The sequence below is a fragment of the Brassica oleracea genome, chromosome C9, assembly GCF_000695525.1.
Source record: "Brassica oleracea var. oleracea cultivar TO1000 chromosome C9, BOL, whole genome shotgun sequence".
In the NCBI taxonomy this organism is placed as follows: Eukaryota; Viridiplantae; Streptophyta; class Magnoliopsida; order Brassicales; family Brassicaceae; genus Brassica; species Brassica oleracea.
In genome coordinates this window covers 502,582-526,171 of record NC_027756.1, presented here as the reverse complement: position 1 = coordinate 526,171, position 23,590 = coordinate 502,582, and the positions used below count along the sequence as shown (strand labels likewise).

At 34.8% G+C, this 23,590-nt stretch overlaps 4 protein-coding genes across 7 annotated transcripts; 1 reads left to right on the top strand and 3 right to left on the bottom strand.

The window, feature by feature from the left end:
* Nucleotides 1-6,905: 6,905 nt before the first annotated feature.
* On the bottom strand, nucleotides 6,906-12,252 carry LOC106319002 (calcium-transporting ATPase 2, endoplasmic reticulum-type). Of its 3 annotated transcripts, none has more exons than XM_013757190.1 (6): nucleotides 11,967-12,190; nucleotides 10,031-11,541; nucleotides 9,825-9,946; nucleotides 8,537-9,199; nucleotides 7,947-8,056; nucleotides 6,906-7,836 (listed from the first exon to the last, which is right to left on the bottom strand). In XM_013757190.1, the coding sequence occupies exons 2-6, from the start codon at nucleotides 11,496-11,498 to the stop codon at nucleotides 7,029-7,031; spliced, it is 3,171 nt and encodes a 1,056-aa protein (XP_013612644.1). In that variant the 5' UTR covers nucleotides 11,499-11,541; nucleotides 11,967-12,190; the 3' UTR covers nucleotides 6,906-7,028. The 3 variants fall into 3 exon arrangements, with proteins under 3 accessions (XP_013612644.1, XP_013612645.1, XP_013612646.1); XM_013757191.1 differs by having other exon boundaries at nucleotides 7,029-7,836; nucleotides 12,132-12,252; XM_013757192.1 differs by lacking the exon at nucleotides 11,967-12,190 and adding an exon at nucleotides 11,724-11,944 and having other exon boundaries at nucleotides 7,029-7,836.
* A 1,192-nt stretch (nucleotides 12,253-13,444) lies between these two features.
* LOC106315798 lies at nucleotides 13,445-15,005 on the top strand. Its single transcript, XM_013753621.1, has 2 exons — nucleotides 13,445-13,643; nucleotides 14,187-15,005. The coding sequence occupies exons 1-2, from the start codon at nucleotides 13,550-13,552 to the stop codon at nucleotides 14,840-14,842; spliced, it is 750 nt and encodes a 249-aa protein (XP_013609075.1). The 5' UTR covers nucleotides 13,445-13,549; the 3' UTR covers nucleotides 14,843-15,005.
* An 85-nt stretch (nucleotides 15,006-15,090) lies between these two features.
* Nucleotides 15,091-16,995, bottom strand: LOC106317752 (aluminum-activated malate transporter 10). Its single transcript, XM_013755522.1, is given in 6 exon segments — nucleotides 15,091-15,519; nucleotides 15,592-15,735; nucleotides 15,793-15,950; nucleotides 16,038-16,310; nucleotides 16,423-16,560; nucleotides 16,692-16,995. Coding segments are annotated over 6 exon segments (1,446 nt in total).
* Nucleotides 16,996-21,152: 4,157 nt separating this feature from the next.
* Nucleotides 21,153-23,252, bottom strand: LOC106313864 (dof zinc finger protein DOF4.1). Of its 2 annotated transcripts, none has more exons than XM_013751786.1 (2): nucleotides 23,149-23,252; nucleotides 21,153-22,418 (listed from the first exon to the last, which is right to left on the bottom strand). In XM_013751786.1, the coding sequence occupies exon 2, from the start codon at nucleotides 22,362-22,364 to the stop codon at nucleotides 21,465-21,467; it is 900 nt and encodes a 299-aa protein (XP_013607240.1). In that variant the 5' UTR covers nucleotides 22,365-22,418; nucleotides 23,149-23,252; the 3' UTR covers nucleotides 21,153-21,464. The 2 variants fall into 2 exon arrangements, with proteins under 2 accessions (XP_013607240.1, XP_013607241.1); XM_013751787.1 differs by having other exon boundaries at nucleotides 21,153-22,396.
* Between the last annotated feature and the right edge of the window lie 338 nt (nucleotides 23,253-23,590).

Below are 23,590 nucleotides of genomic sequence, written 5' to 3'. Positions count from 1 at the left end.
GATTCATTAATGATTTTACACCAAGAGGTCTGAGTTTCAATTCCTTGAGAAGACGGAATTATGCGAATTAAAGGAGAAAAAACTTACAAGATATCTGCAGCATGGCGCAAGGAGTACCGTCAAGCATGGATCCCATAGGGCGGCTCAGGTGATGCAGTCAGGCGTGAATCCTAATACGGCAGGTAGAAATGTCGGCTGTAGAATCGTCTGTAATATTTCTCATAGTTGTAATAGCATAATTATCCAGCGTTAAAAAAAATGTTTTATTTATTCCAAAGATATATCAACAGAAATATAGAATCATTAAGACAAAGAACCAAAAAAAGTAAAGTGGTGGTGTAGTGGTAGGGAAATTAGATTCTTGCAAACCGGCGAAAAAGGAATGGCCGGTCATGTCGTCCGTATATTTACTTTTTTCCAAATTAAATTATATTTGTTTTTGAAACGTATCGTATCAATAAACAAAAGTCAAAAGCTAGCGTTTGATTTACATATTTGGAATCTTATCGATGAACTTTTTACCACAAAGTATTAAATATTATTAATATATAATTATATACACATGTTGCCTTTAGTCTTTACCACAAAGTATTTTCCACACAACTATCTTTTTATTGCTTGTATATCAATTTCTGCTAAAGAAACTTAAATGGACCCAGTAATATGACAACACAAAAAAAAGCCAAAGTTCGACAAAATTGGTGGTGTCAATATAACGCAGTTTTGATATATATTTTCCAATTAAAACTTTTGAATAGACATTTTATTATTGTTACATGGAAGTACGAATCATTGTACAGAGAAGCCACAACCTCATAGATTGTTGGAATATGAATATTTAGCGAATAATGTTATTAAACATTAAATAATAAAGGTAAATTCCCACTTGAAATTAAATACATTAATTTACACCCAAAATAAATTAAATACTTTAATATGTCAAAAGGTAGTGCTTCGTTTATGTAACTTCAGATATTTTGTTAACCTGTCCAACGAAAAGTAGAATGGGTCGTAAAGTAGGCCTTATTATTTGGGAAGCTATTTGTGGGCTGTACTATATTGAATTGTTTGGGAAATTAGTCATTTTTCTTTTTGAAATAGAATTCGTTTTCTAAAGACAAACTTATGCGTGGAAATCCATTAGCCAAGTGGTTTGACTAAAGGTTCGTTAATGCATCTACACCATAAAGTCTGAAGTTCAAACCGTAGAAAACACAAATTATGTAGATTATGGAAAAAAAAGATTACAACAGATCTTCAACATGGTGCAAAGCATATCATAACATGGATCTTATAGGACAAATTTAATATTTCTTTCAACCAAAAAATATAATAATAATAAACGCAAAAGCAATTACTTTTATCAAAACAAGGATGGCATCTCTTTTTGTACATCAGTCATAACTTCTAAATCTCTATTATTAAAAGAGAAGTACCTATTAAAAAATACACTTAAGTTTTCTAACTTATTTACATTTCAATGCCACTGAGAATTAAATTAAAAAACCTATTTTAATGCTTGTCTTTTTCAGTTAAATTAATGAGTTTTTCTTAATCAAATTTAAACTTAATGTCATTAAATAAACCTACCCATTTTAATGTTTGTCTTTCCAGTTAAATTAATGAGTTTTCTTTAATCAAATTTAAACTTAATGTCATTAAATAAACCTAAAAATACATCATATTTAACGTAGCTTATTACGTACAAGTACGTTCCAATAATGAATTTGAGTTTTATTTTTACGAAAACGTGAATCACTTGACTTATGTAATATTTAAAATATATTAACTATAATATAACAAATGCATATAACCTACCTATACTTTAGTTTGAAATGATCATGTTCAAGTTTTATATAGTCAACTTACATCATGCATCGATCGATGTACAATATTCAAACCACCTATAGTTTTCGTTTTCTTTATAAGATGTATCAACCAACAAATCATCCCATTGATTATCTAAACTGTATAAAAAAACAAATCAATAAATACAAACTCAAAATCCAATATCTTCTATTAATCAAAACAAAATATCTTCAATGTCGTATCTTTAATGTATCTATTAAATATAGAAACTGTAACCATAATTACACTAATTATAAGAATAGATTTGATTCCAACTAATTGATCTATTACTTCGGCAATTGATTTGCTTGCAGAAAAGGAAACAATGAATTTAAAATTTATAAGAATATAAAGATATTGAGATTCCAACCAATTGCCTATATTTGCGTATGATTTCCGCATAATAAGCTTCAAATTGAACATTGAAAAAGAAAGAGAGATTTTTTTTTTAATCTTTTACCGACACAAACTTAAACAAAACAAAGAGTTAAATGTAATTTTTTTTGGTTACACTTCCTGGAAAAAAACGGTTACAACATGGGTTTTCATAATATGGTCTTTTAACATATTAATGTTATGGACATTTAATAATTATCTTGACGAAAAACAAAGACTATAAATAATTTATAATAAAATTATGAAATTATTTACAATTTGATGACTAATTCATCGCCCTTTTTATATGTTAAATTTTTCATAGAAGTTTAAAAATCATTTTATTTTCTTTAAAGATGTATAACTAATTTATAATCTTTTATGCCATATTAAGTCATAATATATTATTTCTTCATATTTTACATTAATAACCATTGTTTTATATATCGTCTACAATTCTCTAATTACGTCTATTTGTTCAATTTTTTATATGATATCGAATATTCATCGTAAATAGATGGTTTAAGATGACAAAAAAAAATTATTTATTTGGTGAATATAATACATCAAATATTACAAATACATTATTTAGTTAAATAAATAACCAAAAACCGAAAAATTCAAATTCGCGCTAGCGCGCGGATCAGGTTCTAGTTGTAATTAAAGCAAAACGATTGTACCCAAATAAATCTAGTGTGTATAACTGAATCAGATCTTATCCTTTCTCTTTTTTTGTTCGAAACCTAAAAACTTGATATTTACATTACCCGATGAGCAACACAAATTTTTGGTTCAGACCAACATCCAGTATTAGCACATGTGCATTTATGTCTATGCAGAAAGTCGCGATTAAATTATCGCGAGAAGATGTCACATCTCAATAAATACTTGGAAAAGTTGTGACAAAAAGATTAAGCAATTTGACAAAGTAAAAACAAAAGACTCTTCTAATCTCTTCTAACTATTTTTCCTCATAGTCAAAAGCTTCAGTAAGTTAAGAACTTATCTATACAATTCACTTCACATAATAGCCACATTACGACCAAGAGCTACCAAGAGCTCTTGGTCTAGTGGTATTGGAACTCCGGCTGGAGTGCCCGCCCTGGGTTCGAGTCGCCTTGGCCACTTTCCCGCCTATAACCGTGCGTGCCCGGGTGAAAGGCCTCGTGGGGATTAGTCTGGACTTACCGCCTGGGAACCCCACGGTCATCAAAACAAAAAAAAATAATAACCACATTACATTAGCTAGTTGTAGCCCGTTAGATGTAAACTTTAAGTAACTAACCAAAGTGACACAATTGCAACTGAAAGTTATTTAGTTTTAGGAATATCTATCAAAATACTCCTTACTCTTGGCAAAATCTTGCGATATTTGTTATTTCGACATAAAATGTGTTATTGTATTAATTTATAACTAGGAAATCGACTAGAGATGTAGCATGACTTTTGTATTACATAACGCAACATAAAATAAATAAATTTTTGGCTACCATGTGATTTTCTCTAAACCCACATAAACTCTTCGGTGAAACCTACAGTCTTTTCACCTAATCCACTATCCATGCATTATATGAGTTGCTCAACAAATTTTGCTCACTTAACAAAAGCGGTCATTCACGTGTTGAACTCTGATAAATGCACATTGCCAATGTATATGTCTAATGAGATTATCACGTGAAAGAAACAATTACAGTTTGTAACTGAACATCTTTGGTGATTATATAAACATATTTATTATAAAAATCAATAGAAACACAGTGTAAGCCATTAAACAAGTAACCATAGAAAGGATGAAAGGATGAAAATATAGAGACCCAAAAGAAAAAATATTGTTAAGAGATGATTGTCTTACACACATATACGAAAAGGGAATAATTAGGTTTTGTGGTTTCTGGTGATTGAAGGCAATAACGTGTTGAGGGGGATGAAGCCTGGTCCGAGAATTACATATATGCACAATTATATGTATGCATTATGCATATGATGATATCCTCGATCCAAACAACATTCCCCTCAACGGAAATAGCCTTTTCAATCTTCATACTCACAATAACAATTATATCGTAGAGACTTGTGTATATTAATTGGGAGAGAAAGTGATAAAGTAGAGATAGAAATAGATAGTTTAGGGAGAGAAAGTGATGGTAGAGATAGAAATAGATGGTGCTGAAAGATGGTGTTCCTAATGATGAGAGAATGATGAGGAGGAGCTGTGCTTTAAGAAGATCTGAACCACCGTATTATTCTAAAACCCTAGCTTGTCTTTTGTAATATTGTAATATGACATATTGTATTTATTTATTGTTGAATGTCGATGTAATTAAGTGTAGAATGTAGGTTTTAATTGGAAGTTTTGGATATTCAATTGAGAGATCATTAAGAAGGCAAGAGAAAGTCGTCAGAAATAGTTAGTTATATAAATTGAAAATAGTTGTTTAGGTACCTTGGCAAGTTCCCACTTCCTCAATTATGAACGTTTCAATTAATTAATTTGCAGCTTTCAAATTTTTTTTTAATTCATTTGCATAATAGAAACACACACCAGTCTTAAACAGTGATATACACCTGAGAAGCATCTACAGTATATTTTTTTAGTTTCCTCAAAAAAATTTTAATCAAAATTAAATACCCTTCATCAGTGTAAGGTGTATATAGTTCGTAATTATTCACAATAATTATATGCGCACAGATATATTATGATATGTAAAATCAGGTCTTAGCTAATTGGAAGTATTAGTGGAAAAGGTCAATGCTAAGACATTGCTCTTGTTTCTTTATGGCATGGGGTATTTTTTCACTTGGAACATCACGCCACTGTCTATGACCATAGATGTTCCCAATAATTTTAGTTTAGATTTTCAATATTCCTTCTGTTTTTCAAGTGTCATTTTAACTTTTGTTTTGTTACAGTATCACTTTAAAATTTTAATGCAAATTATAATTATTAATTACAAATTGTATAGATTTTATAAGTATTTTTAGTTATCTCAAATATTATTGGTCAAATATATATAATTAATAAAAACTTAAATATTCAATCATTTTTAACATGCATGAAAAACGTTAAATTGACATTTAAAAAAAAACGTGGAGAGTACAATTTATCATATCATTCAGTTTGATAATAAATGCAAATTGTATTGACCTTATAAATAATTTAAATTATCTGAAAATACTATTGGTTAAATAATTATAATTAATAATAATATAAATGCATTTTTTGATAAGCGTGAAAAATGTCAAAGTAAAATGAAATAAGTATTATATATGTTGAAGAACATTTCTAGTCCATTGTTATTTTTAATTTTGTTATAGTATTTAGGGCATCTCCATCCCAACTCTATTTTTTCCTTTAAAATGGAGTAAAAGTGGATATGGAGTAATGAATGCTCCAACCCAACTCCATATCTCACTCCATAATGAAATTTACTCCATAAATGGAGTAGTTTATTTTTTGTTTGTTCATCACTTCATAATGGAGCGGGAAATGAAGCAGAGTTGGAGCAATTTTACTCTATTTTCACTTTTACTCCATTTTGAAGGAAAAAATTGAGTTTTACATTAGAGATGCTCTTAGAGTTAAATCTACTCTAATTCATCTATATTCTTTTTGTAAAATAAAAATTACTATTTTCCTTCTATATTTAGAGAAAAAAAATTATTTTTTCACTTTAAATTTGAAGAACTTTATTTTAAAGAAATATATTGAATAAGTTTCATCTATATAATAGAATTCCCTAATTTTAAGAGAAAAATAACAAAATATATTATAAATGGTTAAGTATGATCTACTACATTGAGCTACACAATATGAGTTATAAATGCGCTCTTTATGTCTCATGCAAAATAAGGACAAGGCAATGGCACCTTCATAAATCCACACCTACAATTATACGGATGGTCCCAAACAAAAATTGTAACAACTTTACATACTCCCTCTATTTAATAATATAAGTAGTTTTAGAGATGTTTTTTTGTTTCAAAATATAAATTATTTTTAGATTTCTATATAACTTTTTGTATTTATTGATAATTATTGATTAATAATATCTAGTATATGTGTTAAATAAAAATATACATACTTATTTATAATAGATTAATAATATGTAATATATGTATTAAATGATACTTTTTTTTAAATTGTATTTTTAGCCAAAACTAATTATATTACGAAACTGAAGGAGAATACCATAAATAAAAAAATGTTGTTATAATTTGAGACGCAAAAACATTCGCGGACAAGAAAAATTACGCTAAAGCATTCATTTCTTCTTTAGTATGCTTCATTTACTGCTCTAGTTCGACCAAATAAAAGTATTACATTCCCCAACCCTTTTGTTTTTTTTTTTTCTCATTGAAATAACTTCCAAAAGTTTGATCCCCAAAGGCTAAAAAGCTAGCAAGCCAATGCTCTCAGCCACCCTTTTGTTTTTAAAAGCCTTTTCCACTAATCAGGTGTTTTGTGTGCTGATAGTTACCTTTTATTTCGCAAATCCAAAACCAGCCCATTTGTGATAAATTTAGGCCCATTAAAACTTTTGGGTAAGTTTGGTACACTTGACGCGACGGTCTTGGTCAAGCAAGATGTTGGTTACAAGAGGCACATCAGAGATTTTGTTTGATGTCTTGATGGAGTTTGAGAGAATCTGTAATTAACTAGTTTGTTGTGGGTACGACAAAACTTGTCAGAAATTACTTGTTGAATCAACTAAAGATTGTAATAGAGATTACATCAAAATACAAAGTCTTCAGAAAAGAATAATAAATATAAACGTTACTACTGTCTTGTGTGTTTAATCAGACTTTTACATCGTCTTCTTGATTTTGTTCTTGATTCTTTGTCTTCTCCATCTTCCAATGAACTTAAGACCTTCATCGATTAGTATCACAGGGAAAGAAACAAGAATAACCACAAACCATTCCCTGAAACTCAAAGGCACAATCCCAAACACATCAGCTAAGAAAGGAACATAGAGGATAACACAGTGAAGCCCAAAGGAGACGGTCATAGCCACAAGAAGCCAAGGGTTTCTCCACGGTGGCATCTTCAAGAGACTGTTGTCTTCAGACAAAGCGTTCAACGAGTTAAACATCTCAATTGCCACAAGAACAGAGAGAGACAGAGTCATAGGCTTCACTTTCCCTAGAGTGAAGTAATCACAAGGGTTGTTCTCAAACGCCACTGTCCTAAGCCCACCAGCGATTGTGTAAGGAGAGGCAGTGAAGTTCGTTCCCCACGAAGAACATTCAGACCAGTTCTGTAGCTGAGTGAAGCTGACCAACGTATGTCCATCCGTGATCAAACTAACCCCGAGGAAAGAAGCTTGCGTGTACCACAAGACAAAGATGCCAACGGTTGCAACTCCAACGTAAGAACCAATCACAAGGTACCGAATAAGAACCCATGAATCAATGAGACAATCATCACTTTTGCGCGGCGGCTTCTTCATGATGTCAATATCAGCTGGGTTGAAGCCTAAAGCTGTAGCTGGAGGACCATCGGTTACCAGGTTAACCCAAAGGAGCTGAACCGGTATCATACACTCCGGTATCCCCAATGCAGCGGTTAAGAAGATGGAGATGACTTCTCCAACGTTAGATGATATCATATACCTTGAAATGAAAATCATTTATTACCACAAGATCAGTTACTTGCATAGGAAGAAAGGTATTACCAATTTACCACAAGATCAGTTACTTGCATGTAAGGCTCTTTTGTTTACCTGATAAAAGCTTTCATGTTGTTGTAAATGGACCGACCCTCGGCTACAGCTGAGACGATAGTACTGAAGTTATCATCTGCAAGAACCATATCTGAAGCTTCTTTGGCAACCTGAAAATGTTCAACAGTATACAGTAAATACTAGGCCTAGAATTTGTCCGAACCAGCCGAGCCGAACCGGTTTTTTTTTTTTGCTATTTCGGTTATGAATTCGGTTTGATTCCGTAGGTTTAAAAAAATTGTTACCATACCAAACCCAAACTATACTGACCAAATTTTGAATGAACTAATCGAATTTAACCGCAAATAACCAATCTTATCCGAAATTTTAACAAAATGAAACCAAAATCTAACCGAAACCAAAAAATTTAAGTTGAGTTCTCAAAAACTGAATTAACCGAACACTGAACCAAATTTTATTTTGGGTTAAATCAGTAAGATTTATGTCGAACCAAACGAACTACCCGAACCGAATAATCCACACTAACCGAACCCTATTAAATACCATAATATGCACCCCTCAGAATGAATAAGAATGGTAAGTTTGAACTCTCAATTTTGTATTACAGTTAAGTTAGTTAGTTTCTTTACCTCGGTTCCAGTGATTCCCATGGCGATACCAATGTCAGCTAGTTTCAAAGCAGGAGCATCATTCACACCATCACCTGTCATGGCAACGATCTCTCCCATCTCCTTAAGCATCCTAACGATCTCTTGCTTATGCCTTGGCTCAGCTCTTGAAAACACTTTCCCTCCAGGTTTGGAAAGTATCTCAGACCGCCGTGAAGCAGGAAGAGACATGAACTCTTTGCCTGTGAAGCTACTCTGAGAAAGATCTTCATTGTCTGAGAACAATCTAATCTCACAGCAAATAGCTTCAGCCGTTGATTTGTTATCTCCAGTGATAACCATCACTCTGATTCCAGCTTCTCTGCAGTCTTCAATAGCTCTTCCAACTTCTTCACGTGGAGGATCTCTGAGACCAACAACTCCAACAAAGATTAAGTTTGTTTCGATGTTTGAATAGGACGAAGGGTCTAAAAGCTTCTTGTGTGAAGGATGTGATTCAGAAGTGTAATCTGAAAACTCCCCTAGTTCGTCTTTGTAAGCTAACCCTAAACATCTTAACCCTTTTGAAGTCATTTCAGAATGTTTCTTGAGGATCACGTCTCTGCTAGATTCATCTAAAGCTACATGAGATCCATCAGCAAGCTGCGTATATGAACTTCTCTCAAGTATGCTCTCAGCTGCACCCTGCAAAAAAGAAAAGAAAAAAAAGAGAATGCTTAAAAAGAAATTTTCAACTTAACATGCTAATGTGGGGTTTTGAATTTAGAAATTGGACTGAATTTGAAGGAATTTAGGTTTCATTAAATTCTACTATAATTCAATTATGTTATTCATCAATTTTAAAAGTTATTATGTTATTGGATTAAATATTTATAATCATTCTCTTAAACTCCTCCAAATTCTATTGTTATTCAGTTTAGCAATTCTCTAATTCTATTAAACTTTTGTGTTATTCATTTTTTGTGGATGTTGTAGCAATTGAATTTAAATGAAATTTAATGGAAAGTTCACTATAGAAAGTATTTATTTGATTTTTCTTACGTAAAATTTCTATTTATATAATACTATATTGGTTTTGTTTTTATTATGTTCATTAATCAAGTTTTTATTCGATTTTTAATGTATAATGATTCAAAAGGTTATAGAATTTAAAATAATTAATTTCTAGCAAATTTATTTAAACATAAAAATTAGACAAATACATTAAAATCTCCAACAAATCCTTTAAAATACTTAGAAAACAACACATTTAAAAAAAAATGAATTAAATTCTCTTAGCTTTCAACAGACAAGAAGTGATTGTGTTTACCTTAACGAGAAGCCGGTTTTGTCCATTTGGTTCACGCACGATAACACTCATGGACTTACGGACACGATCAAACTCCAATGTCGCAAGCCTTTTCGATCTTTTGTTCCACCAATCACAGCAAGCTAGTTTACCAAGAACGGTAAAAAAAAAAGATCAATAAACAAATAAATCAAGACAACGTTTACCAATCAGACATTGAGACACACCTAGTTTCACTGAGCTACCGTTGTCTGAATCATTTGTAGCTTCCTGGATACTCTCACCGTTCTTCTCATCTGGAACACCCATCTTCTCAACAAGAACCTTCAAAGCTGCTTCAGTAGGCAAACCTGTTGCTCTAAACAACTTCCCTTCATAGAACACTCCAGCATCATTACAAACCGAACATATCTCAGCAACAGCTTGCAAGTTAGCATCCATCTCGTAACCTCCCCAATCAACAATCCCACCATCTTTAGGATCATAAGTCGTACCATCAACCGAAAAGACTCGAGTGACCGTTGTTTTACCGCCCAAAGTGAAAAACTCGGTTGCAGACATCTGGTTAGTAGTCAAAGTCCCTGTCTTGTCTGAACAGATCACAGTCGTGCAGCCGAGCGTTTCCACGCTCGGCAGCTTCCTCACAATCGCGTTCTTCTGCGCCATTTTCCTCGTCCCCAGGGCTAAACACGTCGTGATCACGGCGGGTAAGCCCTCGGGGATCGCTGCCACGGCGAGAGCCACGGCGATTTTGAAGTAGTAAGTGCATTTCTCGAAAGAAAACTTGAACGAACCATCAGCGGCATCCCACGAGACAAAGTTCTTGTAGTTGATGATCCAGACGAGGACGCAGACGACGCAGATGGAAGTGGTCAATCTGCTCCCGAACTCGTCTAGCTTCTTCTTCAGAGGAGTGTCGCTCTCTTCGAGCGACGCCTCGTGGATCTGCCTTTGTATCTTGCCTATCTCCGTATCCATGCCGATGCTTGTGACGACGCTAACGCAGCTTCCGTTGACTACGGTCGTTCCCGCGAACACCATGTTCTCTTTTGCTTGGAGCTCGCAATCATTAACGACTACAAGGTTAGCTCCTTTTAAAACCGGCATTGCCTCTCCGGTTAAGGAGCTTTGCTCGACTCTCAGCGTCGACGTTTTTAAACCGGAGACTCGCATATCAGCAGGGACTTTATCTCCAACATGTAACTCGACTACGTCTCCAGGGACGAGCTCTCTAGCTGGGATGTTCGGCAACACAACTCCGTCTCTGATAACCTTTGCTGATTCGCATTGCATCTCTTTGAGAGCCTCGAGCGCTTTCTCGGCATTGCTCTCTTGCCAGACACCAACCACAGCGTTTAGAATCAGAATCAAAACGATCACAAAGGGTTCAACAAAGGCCTCGAACCCTGCACCCGAACCCGAACCCGAACCGTGTTCTTCTCCTAGAAAGGCTAAAACGAAAGAGATGAACGCTGCGCCGAGGAGAATCTTGACGAGGGTGTCGTCGAACTGTTCTAATACGAGATGCCATAAGGGCTTGCCTTTCTCCTTGGCTAGCTCGTTGTAACCGTGTTTCTGACGGCGGGTTTGGACATCTTCGGTGGTTAGACCCTTGTCTAGTGTTGTGTTGTATTCTTTCAGACATTGGTCAACGGACCACGACCACGGAGATAAAGACTTCTTCTCCTCTTCCATTGATTCAAAAAGCTTGGGAACGAAGCTACAGTTATCAAAAACCCTGCAGAAAATTACAAACCAAGAAACAAAATTGTAGTCAAACAACAGTTAAAGTTGCGGTCTTTAAAGATTGTAATGAAGGTCTGATGTCTATTCTATAAAACAGAAGAAAATATCAAATGGAGATCTAAAGAACAAAGAAGTGAGAGAGAGACAGAGCATGTAAAAACAGAGTACTCTTACCTAAACCCTGAGGAAAATTACAAACCAAGCAACAAAATTGTAGTCAAACAACAGTTAAAATTGCGGTTGTTAGAGATTGTAATGAAGGTTTGATGTCTATTCTATAAAACAAAAGAAGATATCAATGGAAGATCTGTAAAGAATTGAGAATAAATGAATAATACAACCCCAGAAACCAAAAAAAAAACAGAGTGAAAGTGAGAGAGAAACAGAGCATGTAGAAAAAAAGCAGAGTACTCTTACCTAAACACCAAGAACACCAAGTTAAAAGGCTTTGGTCATTGAAAATTCAAGAAGCAGAGGAAACTCTATTTCAATATTAAAAAAAAATATATGGTTTTGACCGAAAGTTTGCTTGGAGACAAAGCAGAAGTTTTTATTCTCAAAGTTTTGGATTCGTGCAAGTACCAGTAACAAGGAAACAAGACAGGAGAGTGGTGTGGACAAGTCTTTGGTTTCTTTCTCTGACTTTATTTCTTGGTTTTGATATATATTTGAATTGAATATATTACTTTCTTTCTTCTTGTGGTTTTGTTTTGCTTTCCAGAAAGAAAAGAGAAGGTTTGGTATCCGTATTAGTGGGGTGATGGTGGTCCCTTTGGATTCGCTGTTCAAAAAGAAAACGGAACGTTAACCATTCCTTATTTTACAATTACTATAATACCCTTTCTTTTAAATCGTTATTACGTCTTTGTCTTTGCCTTTCCCGTACGGCTCAGTCGTGTGTTCCATTTTGCTTTCACATTAGTATATTAAATTAATAACGTTGGTTTCTTTAAATTAATTAGAGAAGCAAAGTCAAATGATTTAAGGTTTTAATAAGACAGATAACCAATGAGAAAACACACAAAAGTTCTTTACTAGTTTTAAAGGCTCTTTAATTTCTCTGCGAACGTCTGTCAGTGGGAGTGCTGTCTGAAGATCTGCGGCCTGGTTTCAGCATATTAATTGTTAGCATATTCGATTTTAAATAAATATAATCATCGGTTACAACAAAAAGTGAGGTTCCTCGAAGTTTCTTTCATTATTGAATTGATTCTCCTCTAGCTCCACTACGCTTTTAGTTTTTTTTTTTGTTTATCTCAAAATTCAAATCATACATATAGCTTAAATAGCCTTTAGAGTGTGCAATTATATATTTGATTATACTATAAAAAACTCCATCTGTTATATTCCTATGTGAAAGTAAAAAATATGATTAATGATATGCGTATTCCATCAATTAAAAATGTTAATCACTGTTGGTTAATTAATCAATTAGTTGTTGAGATTGACTCAAGCCTTATTCGATTATTGGGCCGTAAAACGTACACTTTAAGCCCATTCAGAGTCCAATGTTAAGAGATCTTTCATATGTTACGTGTAACCGTACCTTTCTTACAAACTTCTTTTAAAAGTTGTTAGGAAAAATATTATTTCATGTATCATTATTTCAGTAGAAACATAATCTAAATTAATAAAACAGACATATTCATCAATCAGCTTGTTGCTTAAACAGCAGAATCATTGGCCATATCATCTGTATGTTTTTTTGTCCCCATCATTATTAACAAAATTAATTTAAGAATCCTAGATAAACACCGTAGTACGTCGTCGTATTCACAAAAGCCTCGATGGGGCGATTAAACACGCATGCTACATTTACCATATCACCCCTGCAAGCAAGCAGTCGTCATCAGTTCGTCAGTCACTAAAAGTTAACGCCGTTAGAATATTCCGTAACGGAGGTTGTTCAACTAACCTCCTGCTTCGTTTGATCTCCGCCGCTGACGTCAGAATCTCCTCATCATCCTCCTCTGCTCCAAAGCAAAGGGAGCAAGAAAGCAATGAATCTGATTACGAATAAGGTTGATAGAGACGAGCTTAAACCTGGCGATCACATCTACACTTACCGAGCCGTCTTCGCCTACTCTCACCACGGTAATGAATCATCATCCTCGATTTGGGTTCTTCTTAATTGGTGAAATTGATCTCTCAATTGCGGTTATTAGCGTTTCCTCTAGCCAAAGTTATTGACTTTATGATCTTTTGTCTGCTAATTGGTGAAATTGATTCCGATTTTGTGGTTATTAGGGTTTCCTCTTACCAAAGCTATTGACTTTATGATGTTTACTTGCTCTTACATAGTCAATAGTGATTAGCAAAGAGATTTTGATTGCTTTTGTTTACATTTCAAAGTTATTGACTTTATGGTTGTGAATGAGACTGATCTTCAATCTTAGTGATGCTTATGTTGATTGATTGCTTTGGTTGTTGCTTTTGTTTACATTTCAAAGTTAGTGACTTTATGGTTGTGAATGAGACTGATCTTCAATCTTAGTGATGCTTATGTTGATTGATTGCTTTGGTTGTTGCTTTTGTTTACATTTCAAAGTTAGTGACTTTATGGTTGTGAATGAGACTGATCTTCAATCTTAGTGATGCTTATGTTGATTGATTGCTTTGGTTGGCATTTTTCAACAGGTGTGTTTGTTGGTGGTTGTAAGGTGGTTCATTTCAAACCTGAGCAAAGCTTGAAAGCTTCTTCTTCTTCTACAGCTTCTTCAGAGGTTAATAATGATTCTTCTTCTTCAGAACCCCCTTGCCCAACATACCCTGACTGTGGATTCAAACAACCGAACAGCGGAGTACTCCTCTCTTGCCTCGACTGTTTCCTCAAGAACGGCTCTCTCTACCGTTTTACTTACGGTGTCAGCTCATCCATGTTCCTGACTAGAGTCCGCGGTGGCACTTGCACAACCGCTCCATCTGATCCCTTTCAAACAGTCGTCCACAGATCAATGCACCTTCTCCAGAACGGGTTCGGCAACTACGACGTCTTCCAGAACAACTGCGAAGACTTTGCTCTCTACTGCAAGACGGGGTTGCTCATTCTTGATAAGAACGGTGTTGGGAGAAGCGGTCAAGCCAGCTCTATTCTCGGCGCTCCTTTGGCTGCGCTCCTCTCTTCGCCTCTCACGTTGTTGATTCCCAATCCTGTTGGTGTAGCAACGGTCACTGCTGGGATGTATTGTATGAGCAGGTATGCTACTGACATTGGTGTTAGAACCGATGTGATCAAGGTTCCTGTTGAGGATTTGGCTCTGAACCTCGGCACTAAAACCCTCAAGAAAAGGTGAAGGCGTTTGAGTCTTGCGTTTGCAAGTGAACATAGATTCTATCATGTACATAAGCAGACTATGGTGACAATGTTTTTAGCTATGATCTTGTTTTTTCTATGGTGACAATGTAAGGATTCTCTAGATTTCATTATCAAGATTTAGTTCTATAACTTGCTTTTTGGCCTTAACCATATACTAAAAGGCTTATATATATATATACATGAAAACTTGGTTTAAGATCTTCATGTAGTGTAATTGAAAGTGATTTAAGAACTTAGTGGTGGTTGGTTAGTGTTGTTGTCCCCAGTTTTCTTTTTTGAATCTTGTTTGAAATCTGCAAGACTTGCGAGTACATCCACTGCTTCCACAGTTGTTTGAATCCTAGCTGCGTTTTCGATTAACAAGGAAACCAAAGTGGCAACTGGAAGGACTTCATGTAGGGTCATCGGTATGGTTCTGTCCTCAGCAGATGGAACTTCTTCTTCTTCTTCAGGTTTGTTGGTTTGGATTGGAATAGTTTTTAAGGTCTCTTGAAGCTCTTGTACTGCTGAGTTCATATCAAACACTAGAAAATCCATCTTTGAAGATCTTCTAGTGTTCTTCAAGATATCCGCTAATTCTCTCATGATTTTTGAAGAAGCTGCGCTGAGTTTCATACAGGCTTCTCTAAAATGCTTCTTGACCTGATCTGGTACCTGTTGAAAGCAGAAGACACTAGTTTTAGTTTCACAGCGTCTGAACTATGATAACACATGTGAAAGGGTTACCTCCGTTTCATAGTTCATGCAGATACTAAGATTCTCAAGGCAATAAGCACATCTCCGCATAGCAGCCCCTATCTTTACGTATTGTTGCCATGGATGCCTGAAGTTAAAGCTTCCATGTGCAGGTTCCCATCTGGCTAGATTCGCCTTAAGAGATTAACAAAAAAATAGCCATAAGTAACTGCAAATCAGTAAGGTAAAAACTTTACATTATCACCAAAAAACAATATGTGAAGTTACCATTGCTTCCTCTGTTCCCTTAGGGTTTAGTACACATTTGAATCCTTGAACCTTCGTGTTAGTTTCATATTCATTCTCATTCGTCGAGACGTCTCTCTTCTTGAAGTACTCTGCCACACAGCCTGCAGTTTTAATGATAATCAGCGCGGATATTAGCTAATAATGAGGGAACCTTGCGTGACAAGTTTTTTATTTTCTTATACCCTTACCGTCTAACGAGTCGGCAAGCTTTATAAAATTATGTTGAACAAGACGGTGAAGCTGAGTTCCTGCCCAGATGGGACATATGAAGATAGTAATGATAATGCATATAGATGTTCCAACTGCAATGGTTGACACTCTTTGCTGAGCCATATCAACCAGCTTATCTACTCGGTAACCCCCTACTGAGACAAGGCTAAACGTGAGGATAAAGATCATTGCTCCATAGTCGAATCTGGATTTGAATGACGGCACAAACCGCGAGTAAGTAGCTGCAAAAGCTGCCAAGAATCAAACCCACAAAAGAAAATTTAATAAAGATCGTTTCTTTTTTTTTGGTTACTTGCAAGTGAAGAAAGACAAATCCTTAATTTTTAGGGTTTTGAGCATTACCAAAGAGAAAAACAGAGGATCCAATCACAAAAATCTCAGCTTCTCCTGATTGAGTTGCAACCCAATGAACAGCAATGCCTAGTGATCCAGCTAATATAGTTGCCACCACTCTGTTCACACATTTGGAGAATGTTGCTCCTATTGTACATGGAGGAGATACATATACATATAGGTCAACATAGTTTCCACTCACTATAGAAGAAAGTTGAAAACCATAGAGTTTTTGACCAACAAAAAAACACTATTGAGTTAGGGTTTGGTTTACATACCAACATTGGACTCAAAGACGACAACAACGGTCATGATAGCCCACATAGCATTTCCTCCAACTCCATCATACAAAGGTCTCATGTAATAGAAGATACAGACTAATGAAAGTGCAAGTCCTACTTTCAGACAGTGAACCACTTTGGCCGGATCATCTGCCCCAATCCTCCAAGTCTTCGTTATCAACCCCTTTAGCCAAATAAAGATCCGTTCACTAGGTCCTGACTTAGGAACTAGTCTCTTTGTTGTCTCATTGTCAACACTTATCCTCCACTCTAGCTTCCCTGCTTCTACTTTTGATGCCATGTAACTATACCCGAGAACCCGACCTTAAACCCTAAATAGGGTGGAATGAATGTTTTGTTTGCTGAGCAATGAAATTTGGGGCGTTACATATATAGAAATTATAAGGGTGCCAGATAGTTAACGTTCGATGTTCTTGAAATCATTTTTAGTAGTGAAATAATAATATTCGTTATCTATTTATTTATGTCATTAATCACTCTCTCCACTTGGATATGGAGTGGCCTAATTATAAAGTTGCAGAGTCGTCATCGCACTAGTACGTAACTACGTACTGATGTTGACACCTTCGTACATAATAGTACATTTAAATGTCACAAGTTATAAGAAGTTTCAATTCATAAAATTTGCACATCTAAAAGACAGTCGAAGAGTTTTACGTATCAAACCCTAACTACCTCACTTGTACTCAGTGTTATCATAGTCACATACACGCATATATTAAATAAATTAGTGGAATGAAATTACTATAACATGCATGCACTAGCCACTAATAAAGTGATATCAAAGATACGTGTGCGTGTTTGTGTTTATTGCATGCGTACTACATACACGATTTCGCATCAAGTAAACACATGAAAAGTGGATGGGATGGTCCTACGCAAATAAAGCTTTTCGCATATTCCTTTTGGTTAATTCACCGTGTATCACGAAACTAATTTAATTATTTGTCTTATTTTTGTTTCTTCTTTCATGCAATGAAGCTCGACTTGAATTTACTATTACATGCACTATAACTGATGTCAAAGATACTATATGCAAGTGGTACGTTTTGACTTACAGCAGTACCTTTAATTTAATAATATTGTATATAACAAGTTACAATCCTTGGATGTGGTACATATATGTATCAAACCAATTAGAGGGACATAACCGACGCAGTGTATCAAACCAATTGTTGCGGAAGCACTTGCGCTCCGTGCAGGTATCATCGATGCAGTGAAGCTCGAGCTCTCCAAGCTCCGAATGCTCTCTGAAAACTCAACGCTCATCAGAGCTATCAACAACGACGCACAGGTGAAAGAGATTTTTGGTATCGTCAAAGATATACAAGAACTCTCTTTTGTGTTTGTCGAGATCTCTTTTGCTTATGTTCCTCGGTCTTCCAATGTGGAAGCCGATCGATTAGCCAAACTCTTTCTTTCTGCTTCATTTGTTTCTAATCTTTAGTGGGTCGACAATGGGTCTGAGGCCTTCTTTATTTATGGAAAAATATGTGTTACAAAAAAAAAAAGACATAACCTAACTTTATTTTAGGTCAAATAAACCCAATTCAATTGTTTGGTTCCTTATCAAAATATTATCTTGCCCTGAGTGGACGTACTTAAAATATATTATCACTTATCAAGATTTTTATTTAATTTTTATATAGTTATTATTTGTATTGTCTAAACTTAACCGAAGAATACAAAGAAGAAAATATCGGCTACTTCGGGTTGCTCTATTGGGTCTTGTGAAACTATTTTGTGAAGTGCTCTTCAGTTTATTACCTTTTGTTGGCGATGCGACAAGAAGACTAAAAGAGCGGTTTAACTCCTTTTCTTTTGTTGAGAAAAAGAAAAAAAACTCCTTTCTTTTGTCTTATAGAATTTGTTTATACATATATCGATCGTTTTGGGATTAGGTCATGAATGAAATATTTCTTTTAAAAGATCTAATTGGTATATCCGCCAAAAATAATCTAAATCATTGCCATGCAAATATTACTTGATTTAAGACTCTGCAGGATTTATTTTGAGTATCCAAAACTAGCACCGAGTATAGTTTGTTTGTTTGTTAAAAATGTAAGTGAATGAACGTTGAAGTTTTATAAAGTGCGATTAACAAAAAGTAAAACATCTAGATTTGATTTCATAATAAAAATTTAAAAACATAGCAGCAAAAATAATCAAAACGCCATTGATGCATATCTCTACAGGTGGTGAATAATCATAATGCCGTATGCAACTCGAGCATTCGATCCATGACGGGTTTCGAGTTCCTAATGTCAGAACTTTATGCTCTTGAAAATCTCGTCCATCCTTAACCGTGTCATGCACAATACTTTGAACTGTTTATCAATCCGATCATAAGATTTGAACTGTGTCATGCACAATACTTTGAACTGTTCCAAACATGCTCCACACATCAAGTCTCCTCGTCTTCACTTTGGGTAAATGCAAGACTTGTCTGGTGCTAGGGTTACATATCACCGGCAATGTTTTATGTCCATGGTTTGGTATGTATTAGTACATATCGCTATTGACTTCAACGGCAGCCTCAAGAAGATATCGATTATGAGATCTATTGGGATAGGCAATGAGGAGCTTTCTCTTCCATTATCTGAGGTTTTCGATCGCAAGTTGCGTCTTCGGGTAATGGATTAAGCACTAGAGAGACGAACCAGCCACTGCCATTTAAAAGGTAGTTGCGACGTAATGGGTTGAGAGGAAGGCCATAAAGCCCAAGCCTAAGGCCCGTAAAGAGCCAATTCCTGACATCCATCCCATGATCAACAGGATCAAATGCCCACTTATATTCGAAAATCCCACTGGAGCCACCACAGACAGGGCATGATTATCGGTGAAAAACGTTTTTGGATTTCTTAAATTTTTTTTTCTTTTTCTTTTTTGTTTTCTGATTTAAAAAAAAATTAAAAATTAAAAATAAACCAATCGCGGGCCGCCACGTGTCTGTGGGGCCCGCAAATAGTACAACAAACCCCTGTAAAACGTTTCTTATTTGGCGACATATTGAAACACGGTTTTTGCAAAACGATGGTGGAATCCACGCGTAAAAACCCTCCATCCACCACCATAATCATGCTCTTAGCTACTCTTATTACTTTAGTAGCACCACTACTGAAATTTATGCATGATTTTGTGTTATTAGTTAAGTTAATGCATCTTTTAGCACCATCCTTTTTGTTGAAATATATATGAATCCTACTATTGGTGACAAGTCAGTATAATTTGACATTTTTCCTTAAAAGTAAATGGTACAACTTACAATCACTGAAAAAAATACAAAGGTGGTTGTTGATGTCTTCGTCTTGTGCATTTTAATTAATTAGTGTAGAAAAGATGGTAGGCGTTAAGTGGATGGTAGGCGTTAAGTGGATGGTAGTAATCTAATAGTTAGCGTCTAAAATGCTTAATTTGAGGTATAGGGTATTATTGAGACATATAGACTATTGAAAAAAAAACATATAGACTATTATTACTGGAGGTTCTTAGAGAGGGGTTCTTAACGGAATATAAGAACCCGTCTCTTAACTTTTAACTAAAAAAATTAAAAATCGGTTTTTAAAACTTTTATTTAAGAACTAGTTCTTAGTCTTTTTAGTTAAAAGTTAAGAGACGAGATCTTATATTCCGGTAAGAACTCTACCCTTAAAATTCCCAATAATTATGCTCTAAAATTCAGACTGATACCACTTAAAGTAAGAAAATGATCAATATTTCCAGGATTTTTTTGACTAATATTTCCAGGATTTTATCTATGAGTGTTTCTATTTGGTAAAAAATGCAAAGACCGAAGTCATCGTCGGTCTTCTCACTGAGAATAAAAACAAATAAAAATAGAATCTCAGTGGGTATTTGAGAAAACGATTTGTGATTGGAATAGTCTTTAGTTGGAGCAGGTATATTGTTGTGTGTGTTTTTCATTACAAAAATAATAATATAATAAGAATACTATGTTACATTTGTGAACGGAATAGTGTTATAATAAGCAGACTATGTCACATCTGTGAATGGAATAATTTTATGTTAAATTTGTTGTCACAGTGTGTTGTATTCGATACGCAATTCCCTTCATGGACAATTGGGTCTCCTTAGTTTCCAAATTAGACTTTGCTTTCGGGATTAAGTCTCACATAAGTCTTTTTTTTTAACACAGTGATAATCTGAAAACTAATAGTATAGAAATAAACATTTCACAATGTATATCTAAATATATCCAAATCTATTCACGTTCTTAAGATTATTTTTGTAAAGAAAGATTACCACCATAAAATCTACACAACTCAGTTACAAAAAAAAAAAAATTCTACGCAACTAAAGTTTTGAGTAATTAGTATATTGATGGTTATTATGAAATTCACATGCAAATAAAAATGAAACCTAATTGATATAGACTAATCAATTCATCATTAATTCGTTTTAAATTAAAAAGAACACTAAATTAACATTGATCATATAAAGTTTTGATATGATAGAAGAGACCATATTTATAATAATATGGATTTGACATATATGTTTTAAAGGTCCTAGAGAAGCAAACGAAAAGCCAAATAAGACAAAGAAAATGAACAGAGAAATTTATAAAAAGCAGAAAGAAGAATCATCATGCTCCTCCCAAGGCGACTCTTCCGGGTCTGAAAACTCCAAAATCTAATCACATATTTTTGCTCGTCACTGTTTGTTTTTGTCTTTATTGTCTTTTTTCCTTTTGACAATGTTCTTCAATATCACCATGTTGGTCCACCAATATCACCATGTTGGTCCACCACTATCACCACCTAGGATGATTCCACTCCATAGCTCATTGCTTGAACCACTTTCTCTCTTCTTATTACCATCATCGTGTCTCTCATGGTCATGATGATGTTCATCACGATCTCCATATGAAAACATCAGCTTACTTCCTCCTCCATTAACAAGCAAGTTATTCTGATTATTAGAGTCTACCTTGTTACTATCTAACGAAAACCCAATATCGGTATTGTTGTGGTCATGACCATAATCTTGACGAAACTGAATCATTCCCATGGGAGCTGCGAAAAGACAGTTTTGCCCTCCTGACATAGCTTGCTCCGTGAAGTGACCATAGTGCCCTTGAGCTCTCTTGTCTTCTTGCATAGTAGGATAGGAGAAGGAGAGGCTGAGGTCATTATTATTTCGATGGGCACTCTTGCTAGGGTTTGATGATGTTGATGTTGATGATGATGATGTGAAGGCAAAAGGAGGGTTGAGATCCGGGAGATTCTTGGCCGGAGAAGAAGAGGAGGAATTAGGTTGTAGTAATGGAAGCTTCTTGTTCTTTCTAGAACCACCGCCTACGGGGACGTTACGGAGAGAGCCACCTTCAGTCCAGTATCTCCGACAAGACTTACATAAGTACCTAGGCTGTGCTAAGCTGTAGTTGTTGTAGTAACAGAACTTGGTGTTGCTTGAGTTGCATCTTGGACAATTTCTTAGTTCTTGTGGCCTACTGGTCATCGTCGTCATCATCTTCTTTTCAGCATCCATTATCATTGTTGTTGAATCCACTGTTGTTGTTCTTGGTGGTGGTGTGGTGATGATGGTGTTGTAGGGATTATTGTTAGTAATAGTCATTTGATGATGTTGGTATTGATCATGATCATGATGAGTATAGTGATGATGGTCCATGATGTGTACTTCACTTATAATTTATACAATCCCTGTTAGACATATGATCAACCCCTGTGATTACATAAAAGCATGATCATAAAGTGGAACCTATCACAAGTAGCGCACATAATTTTTTAACTTATCAAAATAACATAGTATCAAAAATATGAACCAAAAACTATATATATATATATATATATATATGCATGGATGTGGAACTATGTAATATATATAAACGATGTAGATTAAATCAATAGAGGATCTCAGAGAGTGGGAACAAACGATCGCAAAAGTGGAACCTATCACAAGTCGCACATACAATAATTTTTTTTTTTTAAACTTATTGAAAGAACATAGTAACAAGTATATGAACAAAAAAACCTATGTAGAGAGAAATATTCATGTAACTATGTAATATATAAAACGATGTAGGCTAAATCAATAGAGGATCTGAGAGAGTGGGAACAAACGATCACTTTCTAAACGTATAATCGAGCAAGAAAAGTGCTACAAGACCAATAGAAGGAACCATATACTTTTTCAATATATAGTCTCCAGATCAACTAATTAAAAGGTATTAGGGAGCTGATCTCTAAAAAGCCAGACATCCTTTTTAAAAAGGAACAAAAATTCAAAGAAATTAGAAGGTGGAAAGATATAAACCGTTGAAAAGTCCAAAAAAGAAAACCCTAATAAACACATCAACTAAAAAGCAAAAAAAAAAGTTAAAAAGAAAAGAAAAGAGAAAGTAATTGCAGAAGAAACAAGGAGATAGAGAAAAAGGGGAAGAAGATGAACTGACCTGATAAGTTCAAAGAGATGATGACTTAGAGAGAGAGAGAGAGAATGTTTTTGAGGCTAAAGTTTACAAGTTTTGGGTTTCACTTTTATGGCCATCTTAGTGGTGTGTTTGTTTTGACTTGTCTTTTTCTTCTCCTTTTTTAATAGAAGGTTGTATTATCATGTTAAAGTAGGTGATATCTAGCATCATACATTGGTTTTCATTTGCAGAAATAATAACAATAATAATAGAGTGAATACATCTAACTAGTAATTCACTATATAATTTATGAGACCTAACAATCAAAAATGACCTTCAACTAATTTTTAATAAAATCTTAATTATACAAATACGTAAAACCTATCATAAATTTTGCAAAGTTCTGTGGGATAAAGGTAGTCGCGGATCTGGAAAGATTTATAGCCAGGGGCACTACCATAGAAATTGAATTAGCTGGGGTGGG